Source organism: Caretta caretta, chromosome 4 (assembly GCF_965140235.1).
Source record: "Caretta caretta isolate rCarCar2 chromosome 4, rCarCar1.hap1, whole genome shotgun sequence".
In the NCBI taxonomy this organism is placed as follows: domain Eukaryota; kingdom Metazoa; phylum Chordata; order Testudines; family Cheloniidae; genus Caretta; species Caretta caretta.
In genome coordinates, this window is record NC_134209.1 from 101,997,036 (window position 1) to 102,012,350 (window position 15,315).

General features: G+C 46.1%; 1 protein-coding gene across 8 annotated transcripts in view; it reads right to left on the reverse strand.

The window, feature by feature from the left end:
- DCUN1D4 (defective in cullin neddylation 1 domain containing 4) overlaps positions 1–15,315 on the reverse strand; it is a 74,921-nt gene that overhangs the window by 42,206 nt on the left and 17,400 nt on the right. For 5 of the 8 annotated variants that reach the window (XM_075127932.1, XM_075127926.1, XM_075127927.1 and 2 more), the window contains one exon: positions 5,472–5,511. The exons of 2 other annotated variants lie outside the window; for them this stretch is intronic. In XM_075127932.1, coding sequence (XP_074984033.1) covers positions 5,472–5,511 — 40 coding nt within the window. Of the gene's footprint in view, positions 1–5,471; positions 5,512–15,315 lie in introns of those variants that run through there. One more of the 8 variants, XM_075127930.1, reaches the window with a different exon arrangement.

Below are 15,315 nucleotides of genomic sequence, written 5' to 3' on the forward strand. Positions count from 1 at the left end.
TGTGTATATAAAATAATTCACAATAACTTTGTTAATATACTGAACCTCTAAATAACTTTTCATTGTTAACACTGAAGTAATTTAGTTTTGCAGCAACAATGGTGTTATGCCACTAAGAGAAAAGTTCCTAATAAAAATCCAATTTTAACCCCTGAGGCTGCACACAGTTGTGCACATGCTTAACTTTAAGCACAATGTAGTCTCTCTGAAGTTATTCATGTGAGTAGAGTTACGTACCTGCTTACGGCCCTGATCCTGCAAATATTAATTTTCAGTATTTTGGTTTTTGTCTATATCAGATTTGTAAATTTCAAAAAAAAAACTTCCCATCTGCAGTGGCATTAAGAAAAGTACTTGGTTCATTACAAATGTTAATCTAAAACTACTACAGTGAAAGATTTCCAAATAGTTTTACAAAGCCACAACCAATGGTTGCAAAAAATAAATCAAGGGATTTTAAATCACTCCATCCTAAGGACAGGGTCCACTTAGTAAAAGCAATGCCCAGTAGACTGGTCTCAAAAGAAACCAAAAGTTGAATGGACTTAAGGGCTTTGTTTACTCCAAAGAGTCAAAAGATTCTTGGGTCAATTAAGCATATTGTAAAGAAGGATCTTCTCTCCAGAATGGGCATGTCAGCATGGGAGAATTTTGATGGGTGAAACTCATTAAGGTCACCTCAAACTTCACCTAAGAGTGGAATGTCAGAGGAGTTCACAGCACCAATTATAGCCTTATGCAATTTGGGATAAGGTAAATCAAGTCATTACACCCTGAAACTCTCTCAGCTGCAGTCACTGCCACCAGGAAAGTGACTTTCCATCCAAACTTACACTCACAGGAACAGAGTAGTTCAAAAAGAGTTTTCATTAGATTTTTAGAAGCCTCTTTAAACAGGACGTTTCAGAAGTGCCTAAAACCCTAAGAATCTGACAACATGGGGCCACATACACTGGTAACCTTTAACTAGCTCCTGAAAGGCCAAAATAGCTCCTTACATGTACACTTCATCTCCAGAGAACAAACACTCTCTCAATTGCTTTAAAGACTGGGAAGGATATGCAAGGGATCTACCTAACCTTTTTCCACCAACACACCCAGAACAGGATGCAAAAGCACAGCAAATCTATTGGATAGAAATTACTGGCCCATCTACCACACAGAAGTAACCCTTGTAGACTTCTAGCCTGATTTTAACTCAAAATCAGCTGTTTTGGACAGTTTCTGTGAGAAACGATAAAGGTAGGATTTCTCTATTATCATGTTCCTCATAGTGGATGTGTATTTTGAAGCAGAAGACTCCTCTAGCTAACATGGGTTCAAATAACAGCTCTCACCACTTTAATTCTCAGCCTGCCCCAACTCAAATGGCTGGAACTATGTAGGCGACAAGGAAACCTGGAGTGTCATAAGTGACACTGGCAGGACTAACCCTGGCTGCACACAAATCCCCACCACAAAAGCAGCAGTAGCATTGAGGCTTGAGTTTACTATACTGACTCTCGAGATACAAGTGCTAGCCTGGGAGGAAGAAAAGTTCCAAATGCATGCAGAGTTCCTACCCTTGATGATGCAGAGCAAGATAATTACCTCAAAATAGGTACTGTGGACTTCTCACCAGCCATATAAAGGACCAGGAGTGACCAGGCCAAATTACAGAGCATACTCCAATACCTGAAATCAACCTACCCATTTCCACTTCCAGCAAATGGATACAGGAGGAGGAAATCCTGAGACCTCAATGTGGAGATGGAGTTATGGGTTTTGTCATATGCACACTGGGAAGCTTCTGATTCCTCAACATCACCTGCCTCAGCCTCTCGTACAGAGGCTTCATTTCATCTGATGAACCACAGCTAGGTATCAACAACTTCAAATGCCAAGGCCCTGAATGCATTCAGGAGACAACATCTTGTGAAGCCCTTCTCTGCTGATGGTACAAGGCACTTCAGTGGTGAAGCGATCCCACTAGGCTTACCAGGGAGGGTGAAAGACAGGTCTGCTCTGAATCTTAGCACTCAGCAGTCCTGGCCAACTCAGCCCTGAGCTTCAAGAGTTTGCCTTTTTAATTGCTCAATGTTGACCATACACTGGACTTACAAGAATCTTCCTGGGGTGTCTCGAGAATTTACAGGCACTCCCTACTTTTCTTCAGTGCTCAAGATGACATCTGCAAACAGAACTAACACTTCTGAAGCAGATAACATAACAAACATGGTCAGTCTTAAGGCACTGTTCTACTACATGATCAACGTGTGAGGCCACTAAATGATCCTCTTTAGATACCATACCTAAAATTAAAGAGAAAGGGACTGTGTATCAAAGACAGCACCAGCTCAATAGAAACAAGCACTAATGCAGGCACCAAAAACTGTAAGACATCAAGCCACGTAAGAAAACGTTGGTGCTAGTTAACAGAGAACAATGTCACAACTATGCCAGGCCTTCAAAACAAAGGGCTCATGAATTCAAAGAACTCTACTGGACCCAGTTAGAAGACAGGGTTAGAACCAAAAAATGGTACCCATCAAATATCACTGGAATATGGAAAAGAACTCAAATAACAAAGAGAGAGGTTCAGGTCTCTGTAAGCAAGATTCCTTCCTCATTCCCAGTCAAGAAAAAGCTTATGGAGTGTCTGAAGTGCAGTAAGGGGTACCACATAATGGCCAGCGGGGGCCTGAGTTGTGCTCTATTCCCACTACAGCTCACAAGAGTCCAAACACCTTAACAGCAAGGGGGATTCTGCTAGTCTTGTGCTCAGAACCTATATCCCAGAAGCGAGAGTCGTGTACAGATAGAGACTAGCGCAGGGGTGCTCACAACAAAATTTTTAGCAGCTTCAGAGTGCAGCCACCAACTCTTGCTGGTGGCAGCTCTGACAATTTTTCCTAAAATACTTAATTAACTTTAGGAAAAATGAATAAATATGCACATATACATGTCCAAATCATTGTAATTGATTTATGTAGGGTTTTTTGCAATAATAAAATAATGTACAGTTGTTTCTATTCTTTACTGGACCTAAACAGACTAGAAATACAAATAAGGTGCTTTGCATGTTCTTGTCTTTTTTCAGAGTAACAGCCGTGTTAGTCTGTATTCGCAAAAAGAAAAGGAGTACTTGTGGCACCTTAGAGACTAACCAATTTATCTGAGCATGAGCTTTCGTGAGCTACAGCTCACTTCATCGGATGCATCCGATGAAGTGAGCTGTAGCTCATGAAAGCTCATGCTCAAATAAATTGGTTAGTCTCTAAGGTGCCACAAGTACTCCTTTTCTTCTTGTCTTTTTTGTTGTTTTTTCTTTTGCTTTTTTGGTTGCCTTTTTTTTTTTTAAGACTTGCTGGGTAGTAAGTCTGCTGCTGTGAAAAGTGATACTTTTATGTTAATATCACTTTTCACAGCTTCCCAACTAGCTACTAAGGCTAAGTCTACACTAAAGGCCTTACAGTTGTACTGCTGCAGCTGTGCCGCTGTAAGGTCTCCTGTGTAGCTGCTCTATGCCGGTGTGAGAAGCTCTCCTAGTGGCATAATTAAACCACCCTCAATGAGTGGTGGTAGCTATGTTGGCAGGAGAGCGTCTCCTGCCAACATACCGCTATCCACACCAGTGCTTCTGTCTGTGAAACTTTTGTTGGTCGGGGGTGTTTTGTTCACACCGACTGATGAAAGTGCTAGTGTAGACATAGCCTTAGTCTGCTGTGAAAAGTGATATTAACAAACACACAAATATCACTTTTCACAGCAGACTTACCCAGTCCTGGCATGCCAGGATACAAATTAAGCCCTGAATGGTGAGGTGGGTAGGGAGGCAGAGGGGCCAAAGGTGTTAGAGGGAATGAATGGAGACCTGGGGGAGGCAGCAGTGTTGGATCATATTAAAGAAGTTCTGTATTAAAATCACAAATGAGTTTGATTCCCCATAGTTTAAATTCCAGGGTATTACTAACTAAGAGGTCTCTTGGTTTTTGGTACTGTTTCTCTCCCTCTATGTGTGAAACTTGCAAGCTGCTAATTGTGTTAGTACATTCTAAGACAGAGTCTGTTCTCAAAGCAATTCACAGAGAGAGAGACTCAAAGCAATACTCTAACAACAGAAACAGCACCCAGAGACTCCCCGCCCTTTTGTTGTATTAACAATTGTGATTAAAATAGAGACAGAGGATTTATGTGGATGGATGCTTGGTGTGGATAATAACTGAATGATCAGGGAGGTGCCAGCCTAAGAATCCAGTGTCCATCGGCTGAAGAAGGCGTCAAGTGGAAATAACCAGAGGACCCCCAGAGGGCAGACTAGAATCCACCCAAAAGCCTCAAGAATGGGAGAACCAAAGAACAAGATAACATCTTGGAGCACAGAGCCATCAGGAATGTGCTATCTGCTGATTGATTCAGCAACAGCATGATGAAGCAATTCCCATAGACTGGCATAGGAAGAAATTCCTATAAAAATAGACTCTAAAAAGTGAGAACTTTGGGGTCTGATTCTGCAAACCAACTTCCAGGAGCATCAGATGAGCATCTGACAAGGCCATGCTCCCTCCTCATGTCCAGGCCACCCGGCCAGTGGCTTGGCATGAGCAACTCTAAGGCTGGTAACTATGATAACAACCTTGCAGAACCTGTGTGTGTGTGTCTGTATGAATGAATGTGTGAATAAATATGAGATTGAATGGAATGTTATAGCTATAACTAACTGCTTACTATGATTCTTTCTGTATTCACAATAAATGTGGTATTTTGCCTTTTTCCCTTTAATAAGATCCTGCTGGTTTTTATTTTATTGGTATAATAGCAGGGGCTGGGGTGATGGCAGGGGGTGAGCCTGGGGCCAGAGCCCACTGCCACATGGCCAGGGCTGGAGCCCACCACTGTGCAGCTGGCGGACAGAGCCCGAAGCCTTGAGCCCAGAGACAGATCCCAGAGCCTGGAGATGGAGTCTGAAGCCCTGTAGCTGGAGCCTGCCTCCCGCCATCCCAGGACCGAAGCCTGACTCCACCACTCCCAGGAAGGTGGGGAACTCGCTGCTTGACCCTTCAGTGTTTGTGTCTCCAGAGGGGACAAGGCTCAAACCCTGCTAGCTGCCCCAAGGGAGGGACTGCTGCTCGCCCCACCACCCCCGCAATCATCACCCAGGAGGCCGTGGCCGCAAGAAAAACCCCTGGGGACCACATGCAGCCACGGTGGGCGCATTTGAGCAACACTGGTCTAGCAAATTCCTGTTATGAAGTAGCAGTAAAATGGCAGATGTCATTGAGACATACAGCAACCATTCACAGTTGGAGAAATTAGAAGCACAGCTGTTTTTCCAAACACTGCTTTTGAAAACAAACTGTTTTTATTATTTTCTAGTAGATATCCCCCTTTTAGCCATTTAACATATTAGAACTAATCATTTTAGTTAGTTTTCTTTTAGAATGCATGCTTAAATTCCTACAGTATATTTCAATTAAGTAATTATCAAGTACCTGTCTGGTGATCGTCTTGACCAACGTCTTCTGTCAGATTCTGTAAGTAAGACATTTTCATCAATGCAGTTAAGGGATATGGTATCCTTTATAATATAAAGCTCTATAACAGTGTTTTCAACTATCACTTGATATAGTACTCCAAATAATTTTCATTATCACAGAAGCACTAGCAACTGCAACAGCTGAGGCTGCACAATGGTTTCCATTCTAACTCAGTTTTCAGTTCTTAATTTTCTGAAGCATTACCCTTATGAGTTGAAATTTTCCAGGTGAGGAATCTACCCAGGAGTGCTCTTTTTAAAATATTTGAAAGCTTGAGCAAAAACTGGTCAGCTATTTTGAGAAAAAAAGATAGTGAAACACAAATGTGCTCACTGTAGGGGAAAAAAAATTGGCAATGTTATTTTGAACAGCTTTAGTGTTGAAGCAGCTGGCAGAAAAATTTGAAATTTGGCATGGAAATGGTCTTGAGGAAAAGTACCGTTATATGTTCCCAGGAAAACTAGTTGAGATTTGACTGCGTTATGAACTTTTGAAAAATCATACTCTGAACACACAATACATTTTCCACTAAGCTCATGAAGTGTGCAGCTAATGGGGGAGGGGGGAGAGGGATTTGGGTGGGTATGTGTCTCAGACTAACAGTTGCATACAATGTCCTAAATAAAGTTTATTAAATAAGTTAAACCTTAATGAATTACTTTAAATATTTTGGAGTTCATTGGATTAAAAATGTAAAAGATCAGCCTCAGAGGTTCTAAAAAAAGGTATTATGCAGAATGATCAAACAACTCTGTACACATTTTTAAAGAAAATATGCTGGCTTCCTTGCAAAATGGTTGCTACCTAAACAGGAAAATGTGGAAGTATAAAATAGCAAAACTGCCATCCAGGAAATAAACTTGCCCAAACAAAAAGTCAATAGGTTCTCCTAAGGTGCTAGCCAACATACTATTTATACCCACTTATGTAGGAGAGAGATATAACAGACTAAACTTCCTGAAGTACCCTAAATAAACTTAATTTAATGAAATTAAACCTTACTAACTTAGTTTTAACATCTTTAGAGTTCATTGTTTCATTAAAAATGCAATTATGAATGTGTTACTGTGGAACTGTGTTTCCATGGGAAAGTTAAATAGGAGAAAGCAGGGGATAATTAGCCAAATTTACTCAGGTTGTAACCTCTCCCGAGAAGCCACCTCCACAGAAAGGTCCACATATACTAGTTCAAACTGGTTTCTCCAGAAATCAACAGACCAAAAAAAAAGTTTTTTAAATAAATAGCCTGGTTTTAAACTGGCTCATGGCCATCTTCCTGATCTAGCAAATGGACAGGGCCCCTTTTTTCATGGAAGGCCCTAATCCTTAGGATAGGATTGGAAGAACTTGGCCTACTGAGGTCACATAAGACTGGGTGCTTGTTCTGAGCTGAAGCTGTAATAAACTAGTAACTATAAGCAGGGGTGAAAGTAAGTTAGAGGATTTACCGGTACACCGGAGTCCTGAGCAGGGGGCATGGCCTCAACCAGAAGAAGCAAGGCCTTAAATCCCTGGGCCCTTTAAATCTTGATTTAAAGGGCCAGGGCTCCAGCTGCAGTACTGGCGGCTGGGAGCCCGGGGCCCTTTAAATCACCCCCGAGCTACCAGCTGCAGAGGCGGCTGGGAACCCTAGGGCTCAGGGGGCAAGTTACCGCTACTGCAGCAGAGCCCTGGGACCTTTAAATCACAGAGGAGTCATGGGGGCTCCCGGCTGCCACCACTACCCCGGGACTCTGGGCTCTGGCAGAGCTTTAAAGGGCCTGGGGCTCCGCTGTGGTAGCGGCTGCTGGAGCCCCGAGCCCTTTAAATCCCCGCCTGAGCCCTACTGCCGGAGCCCTGGGGTAGCGGCAGCTGGGCTCCATCAGGGATTTAAAGGGCCCCGGGGCTCCAGCCGCTGCTACCGCCCCGGCCCTTTAAATCCACTTTAAAGGCCTGGGCAATAGCGGCAGCTGGAGCTCCAGGGCCCTTTAAATCCCCGCCAGAGCCCCGCCACCGCTACCCCAGGGCTTGGGCAGCAGGGCTCAGGCAGAGATTTAAAAGGCTTGGGGCTCCGGCAGCCGCTACCGCCCTGGCCCTTTAAATCCCCTCCGGAGCCGTGCCGCTGCTACCCTAGGGCTTTGGCAGCAGGGCTCAGGCGGGGACTTAAAGGGCTTGGGGCTCCAGCAGCCGCTACTGCCCTGGACCTTTAAATCCCCTCCGGAGCCCCGCCGCCACTACCCCAGGGCTCAGGCAGCAGGGCTCAGGTGGGGATTTAAAGGGCCCGAGGGGGGAGGAAGGGGGTAGCAGCAGCTGGAGCTCTGGCGCCCTTTAAATCCCCACCTGAGCCCTGCTGCCCGAGCCCTGGGGTAGCAGCAGCAGGAATTTAAAGGGCCTGGGCGGTAGCTGGGGCTGGAGCTCTGGGGCCCTTTAAATCCCCGCCGCAGCCCCTCCGCTTCTACCCCAGGGCTTTAAATTGCCACCTAGGAAAGCTGGTCCCGGTATGGCGCACCGGCTCTTACCAGTATGCCATACCGGGGCATACTGGCTTACTTTCACCTCTGACTATAAGGAATCTCACTGGGTGAAGGATTGAAGGACATTTCCTGTCAGAATCCATGCTGATTCTGGTAAGCTTACTATTAGCATGCATGTAGGTTCTTTTACTATTTTTAATATGTCTTCTCTATACAGTAATTTTTTAGCTTAAAAATAAGTATGCTTGCATGGTAAGTGCTGTGCAGTACCCTATAATTGTAGCAATTACACCTGTTAACCGTCTCTGAAGAGAAAGCAAGCAGGCATCCTTGAGCAAACCATTTGCACGGAGAAATACACAGTGAAGGCAGAAAACTGTGCAGCCTAAAAACACCCCAGTCAAAAGGGAGAGGGCTGCATGTCACCTTTCAAAACAGGCAAAAGCTGGGGAGCTGAAGCCTGAGAGTGGGTGCCCTTACTGGACCACTGAAGGGAAATACAGATGTAGTTACCCTGAACTATGATGTATATGGTTAGTTGTGGAATGCTGCAACAATCTAAACTGCATCAGTGCCAACAACAGTAAAAGCAAGTACTGCAGGGAAAAAAAGCACAAAGGTCTCAATAGTCTTTTCAGGAAAGGAATAATAGAGAAAAAAACAGGGAAAGTGAATTATAAATAGCTGAAGAAAAATCAGCTGGTTGAGTTAGGCAAAAAAAGGCAGATCAATACTGAGGACCAGACAAAATCACAGCCAATACATCTGCTGTATTCTAATGATCAGTTGAGGAATGATGGTCCAGATTCACAAAGAACCTCCAGCCTGTTGACAGAGGGTCCAGCAGACGGGATGAGTCTTGGAGCCAACGCCCAAAAGAGGGATGAAGCTAGCAATGACAGCAACTGTGCTCCATCTACACCACTGCAACAGGAGTGATGGACAGCTCAACAGCTGGAGCAGAAGAGGGACAGAACGTGTCTGGAAACCCAGTAGCTCACAGACCAGAGAAGGCAGTGTCAGTACAAGAAAAAACAGAAGGAGAACCAGCACCAGTAAGAGAAGAACCAGCAACAGCTGGAGGAGAGAGAGAGAGAAGAATAGGGAGCACCAACATTACTGTAAAATGGAAAGACCATGCTAGCAGAACCAGAGTCTAACAGGTGGAGCCAGCCCCCCCAGGTACCTGTATTGGTGAGTGGTGTAGACTCCAATCTATTTCCTTGTTTTAGGGAGGGGGATGAAATGGATGTGTCCCTACACATTTTTGAAATAGGATGTAAATTGAATAAGGTGGGAAAGGAGCACATGGTAAGGTACCTGGCTCCACTACTGCCTGGGACAAAGGTCTTGGACATTTTTATCCTAATTGGAAGGGCGGACTATAAAGATTATGAAAGCTGGAAACAAGCTTTGTTACAAGAGTACAGGGAATTCAGAAATATTGACATGACTTATGCTGATGTTTCAAATCAAATAATGGTTATGTAAGGACATGGGGAAGTATATGGGAGGAGTACCACTATCAATGAGGCCTATGAATAATAGGTATAGAACAACAATTCTATAAATTCTGGCACCCTAGCCTGAAATCATGGTTAACAGACAAAATTCCAGAAATCTAACCATACCTGGGAAACAGGCTGACCAATATGCAGATAAGTTTTCTATTACATCCAGGTTGACTAACAGGAAGGGAACTGGATCAGAGGACAGAAATCGGGCCCAAGCAAAGACCTGCACCCAAGGGGGTGTGTAGCAGGGTGACTACCCCGCTCCTGCCCTGAAGGGGTTAAAGCAGCCCAGGAGAGGGCTGTGAATGGGAAAAGCAGGCTGATTGGGAAAGCAGCCACAGCTGTGGCCAGCTTAATCAGGGTCCAGCTGGCCGTTATAAGAGGACTGTGGGCCAGAAGTGGAGACAGACATTCTCTCCAGCTTCCTAGAGAGAGAGAAGGACCTGGCTGCCTGGGAAGCTAAGAAGAATACCTAGAGTGGAGCAGTGCTAGGGAAGGGAAGAGGGAGCTGGGGAGCGCCAGCTGAGCAAACCCCCAGGCTGCAAGCCTAATTAAGTACACACAAAAGGTACTAGCAGGGTACCTGAAGTGGAGCTGTGCTGGGGAAGGGCAGAGGGAGCTGGGGAGCTCCAGCCTAGCAAAGCTGCAGGCCTAGTGAAAGGCCTATGAAAGGATACTGGGGCTGCAGAGGGGCAGCCCAGAGACAGGCAGAGGCAGCTGGTCCAATCCCCCTTACTGATGATCAGCGGTTCATAGACTGCAGTCTGATCCAGGGAGCGGGGGCTAGCTGCTGACTGGCAGTGGCCACTGAGGCAAAGTGGGAGTTGGGGGATCCCCTGGGTGGGGAGACTTGGATTGTGGGTTACTGCTGGGGCGGAACCCTGACGAGGAGGGCACAGGGGTCTGGGAGGGACATGGGGCCAGCGGCAGGCGAGACATTGGCCTGCAGAGGGCGTTCCTGGCCGGAAGAGCTCATTCCCAGAAAACTGACAGGAGGCGCTGCACCAGTGAGTTGTCACCCCGCAACAGGGAGGGAAACCAATTCTCAAAAGCCCTGGATCAGGAGGAGAAATGGTGTGCCATAGGTGGCCAGCAGGGCCACTTTCTCCAAGAATGCTCACAACACCCACTGAGTGCCACTGCAGTGCTGGGAAAGCCAGCTGCACCTCAACCTCACAGAGTTAGGTGTGTGACTGAACCTCCGGAGGGAGAAAGTTACACAGCCAGTTTGCCAATAGCATATAATGTTCATGCTAAACCATTGCAAACATGTCTTGCTGCACCTTCAGAGGTGCACATCCATCCCAGCGACAGTGGGAGCAGATGATGGTGGTTAATGGAGATAAATTCACTGTATGCAGAGATATGGGGACAGCCAGGATTATAGTTTAGTCCCATATAGTGAAGCCCCATCAAATGCTGCCATAGTGTGAAATGCGAGTTAAGGTTCCTGATGTGAATGCCTTCATTCTACTTACAGCACAAATTTCTATACAGACCTAGAAAGTGTAAGGTATTTTCAGATATTCCATATTCTTTGCTTTTAGAAAATGATGTTATAGCATTGAAAACAGAAAAAGTAAACGACACTCTCAGTTAGCCTAATTCAGATGAGAGTATGTAAGCAAAAATGCAAATAGAATAGCTTACAAGGGGAAGAGGGAGTCACATTCCCCATTAGTGTCCAAAAAGAATCAGACTGCAACCCCAGCATCTACAAACACCTTAGGAGGAAGGGGATGAGATTGCCTGCTGCTTCAAAGAAAGGACAAGACTACTGACTTGAAAGAAAATTCACTGGGCCCCAAATAAAGGAATTAAGCTCTCTGCCAACCCTTCAAAAGGACCCGGAGCAGTATGGAGCAAATATGGCGGTGTCTCCAGCCAAAAGTAGGGAGACTGAGGCAGCTGCAGCATGCTGCCAATTATATAACACCGACCACAGGGTGGGAAATGCCCAGGCAAGGTTAAGACAGCTACTTGGGAAATTACAAAGGTAACTACAGCCAAGAAAGAAAGGGAACATCTTCATACAGCATCTGACTGCTCGATGGTCTCCCCCAGGTGAGAGAGGAAATTCTGCTCACCTTGACTCAGAGTGTGGGGAACAAAAAGCCACCCCAGTGGGGGATCAATACTCCTTCCCCTACCCCCAGAAGAGCTAAGGTGAGCCCAGCAGAGTCTCTGGGTTGCAACCTCAGGGGATGTGGGACAAAGAAAGGAATTTGGCTATGAGAAAGGTTTGAAGACACTCCCTGGCCCAACACTTCTGCTGTTAAAAGCAGTGCTTGTTTGAGAGCCACTGCACAAGGAGGCAGCCCTGACATATTCCCTCATGCTCACAAACAGGGAAGAATTAGTAGGGGAAGCAAAAGTGGATGGAAACCTGGGAGGCAGTGATCATGAGATGGTCGAGTTCAGAATCCTGACAAAAGGAAGAAAGGAGAGCAGCAGAATATGGATACTGTACTTTAATAAAGCAGACTTTGACTCCCTCAGGGAACTGATGGGCAAGATCCCCTGGGAGAATAACATGACGGGGAAAGGAGTCCAGGAGAGCAGGCTGTATTTTAAAGAATCTTTACTGAAGTTGCAGGAACAAACCACCCTGATATGTAGAAAGAATAGTAAATATGGCAGGCGACCAGCTTGGCTTAACAGTGAAATCCTTGCCGATCTTAAACACAAAAAAAGAAGTTTACAAGAAGTGGAAGCTTGGACAAATGACCAGGGAGGAGTATAAAAATATTGCTCAGGCATGCAGGAGTGAAATCAGGAAGGCCAAATCACAACTGGAGTTGCAACTAGCTAGGGATGTTAAGAGTAACAAGAAGGGTTTCTACAGGTATGTTAACAACAAGAAGAAGGTCAGGGAAAGTGTGGGCTCCTTACTGAATGAGAGAGGCAACCTAGTGACAGAGAATGTGGGAAAAGCTAATGTACTCAATGCTTTTTTTGCCTCTGTCTTCACAAACAAGGTCAGCTCCCAGACTACTGCACTGGGCAGCACAGCATGGGGAGGAGGTGACCAGCCCTCTGTGGAGAAAGAAGTGGTTTGGGACTATTTAGAAAAGCTGAACGAGCACAAGTCCATGCACTACATCCAAGAGTGCTAAAGGAGTTGGCGGATGTGATTGCAGAGCCATTGGCCATTATCTTTGAAAACTCATGGCGATCGGGGGAGCTCCCGGACGACTGGAAAAAGGCTAACGTAGTGCCCATCTTTAAAAAAGGGAAGAAGGAGGATCCTGGGAACTACAGACCAGTCAGCCTCACCTCAGTCCCTGGAAAAATAATGGAGCAGGTCCTCAAGAAATCAATTTTGAAGCACTTCAAGGAGAGGAAAGTGATCACGAACAGTCAGCATGGATTCACCAAGGGCAAGTCATGCCTGACTAACCTAATTGCCTTCTATGATGAGATAATTGGCTCTGTGGATGTGGGGAAAGCAGTGGATGTGTTATTCCTTGACTTTAGCAAAGCCTTTGATACGATCTCCCTCAGTATTCTTGCTTGCAAGTTAAAGAAGTATGGGCTGGATGAACGGACTATAAGGTGGATAGCTCATCGGGCTCAAAGGGTAGTGATCAATAGCTCCATGTCTAGTTGGCAGCCGGTATCAAGCAGAGTGCCCCAAGGGTCGGTCCTGGGGCTGGTTTTGTTGAATATCTTCATTAATGATCTGGAGGATGGCGTGGATTGCACCCTCAGCAAGTTTGCTGATGACACTAAAGTGGGAGGAGTGGTAGATATGCTGGAGGGTAGGGATAGGATACAGAGGAACCTTGACAAATTAGAGGACTGGGCCAAAAGAAATCTGATTAGGTTCAACAAGGACAAGTGCAGAGTACTGCACTTAGGAAGGAAGAATCCCATGCACTGCTACAGACTAGGGACCGAATGGCTAGGCAGCAGTTCTGCAGAAAAGGACCTAGGGGCTATGGTGGACGAGAAGCTGGATAGGAGTCAACAGTGTGCCCTTGTTGCCAAGAAGGCTAACTGCATTTTGGGCTGTATAAGTAGGAGCATTGCCAGCAGATCAAGGGACGTGTTCATTCCTCTCTATTCGCCATTGGTGAGGCCTCATCTGGAGTACTGTGTCCAGTTTGTGGCCCCACACTACAAGAAGGATGTGGAAAAATTGGAAAGAATCCAGTGGAGGGCAACAAAAATGATTAGGGGTCTGGAGCACATGACTTATGAGGAGAGGCCGAGGGAACTGGGATTATTTAGTCTGCAGAAGAGAAGAATGAGGGGGGAATTTGATAGCTGCTTTCAACTACCTGAAAGGGGGGTTCCAAAGAGGATGGCTCTAGACTGTTCTCAGTGGTACCATATGACAGAACAAGGAGTAATGGTCTCAAGTTGCAGTGGGGGAGGTTTAGGTTGGATATTAGGAAAAATGTTTTCACTAGGAGGGTGGTGAAGCACAGGAATGGGTTACCTAGGGAGGTGGTGGAATCTCCTTCCTTAGAGATTTTTAAGGCCTAGCTTGACAAAGTCCTGGCTGGAATGATTTAGTTGGGGATTGGCTCTGCTTTGAGCAAGGGGTTTGACGAGACGACCTCCTGAGGTCCCTTCCAACCCTGATATTCTATGATTCTATTTTTCCCTTTGAGCCAAAGAATGGCTGCTTGTAATATTCCCATGGGGGCTGGGGAACTTCAATCCAGAACTGAGGCGGCTGACCACTTGGACAACCAAGAGACGTGGGAGATGTAAGTGGGAAACATTAGGTCTCAAGTTTACACCCAAAAGTTGTGGAGCAACAAGAGTAAGAAGGGGAGTGTAACAGATCAGCCTCATAGATTCTAAAAAAAGATATTGTGCAGAACGGTTATGCAACGATGCTATACAAATTTTTAAAGAAAATATGCTGGCATGCTAGCAAAATGTTTGTTACCTAAACAAATTAAACATGAAATTACAAAAGGTACTAACAAAACCGCCATCTAGGAACTAAATCTGTCCAAGCATTCAGTCCAGGGGTGCCAGAACTCGCTGTGGGGGGCCAAAGGGCCATGGCCCTCCCACTTTTTAAAGTAGATGGGCCTGGCCCGTCCACTTTTCGCCATGGGCTTGGCCCCCTGCACCTCCTCTCCACCCCCTCCCCCCCAAGCTAGGGACTCACCACTTGCTCAGGACAGGGTGGGCCGAGAGCAGCCCTCAGTCTATGCCCCTCCCCCCAGACAGGGCAAATGGAGGGTCCATGGCTTCCCACATCTGCCAGGGCGGTTCTTACCACAGCCCGGCTGCAGGTCTTCAGTCCCTGAGGCCCTGCCCCTGGCCAGGCCAGAAGCTGGAGCCTGGCCCAGATAAGAGCAGCCTGGGGAGCCTGGGCTACTGTGGGGAGCCACAGACCTTCCACTTGCCCTGGGTGAAGAGTCTGGGGGGCAAGGACACAGGCTGGGGGCTGCTCTCAGGTTCCTCCCCACCCTGGTCATGTGGAGGCTCCCAAGACCGGCTCCGGCTTCCAGCTTGGCCAGCATCTCAGGGGAAATAGGGAGACAAGGGAGGAGCCACAGAGGGGGTGGGGCTTCATGCCCCCCCCCCCACTTTCAGGAAGAATGCGTCGGCCCTGATTCAATTAGTGGGTTCCACTAGGGTATCAGCCAGCCCTCTAGTTACACCCACTTCTGTAGGAGGAAGATATAATGCTCTAAATTTCCTTCAATACCTTAAATAAACATATTGTATTAAATTAAACCTTAATGAATTCATTTTAACATCTTTGGAGTTCATTGTTTCATTAAAAATCAATTATGTATGTGGAATTGTGTGTATTGCCATGGGAAAGGTAAATAGGAGAACACCAGGGGATAATTCGGCAAA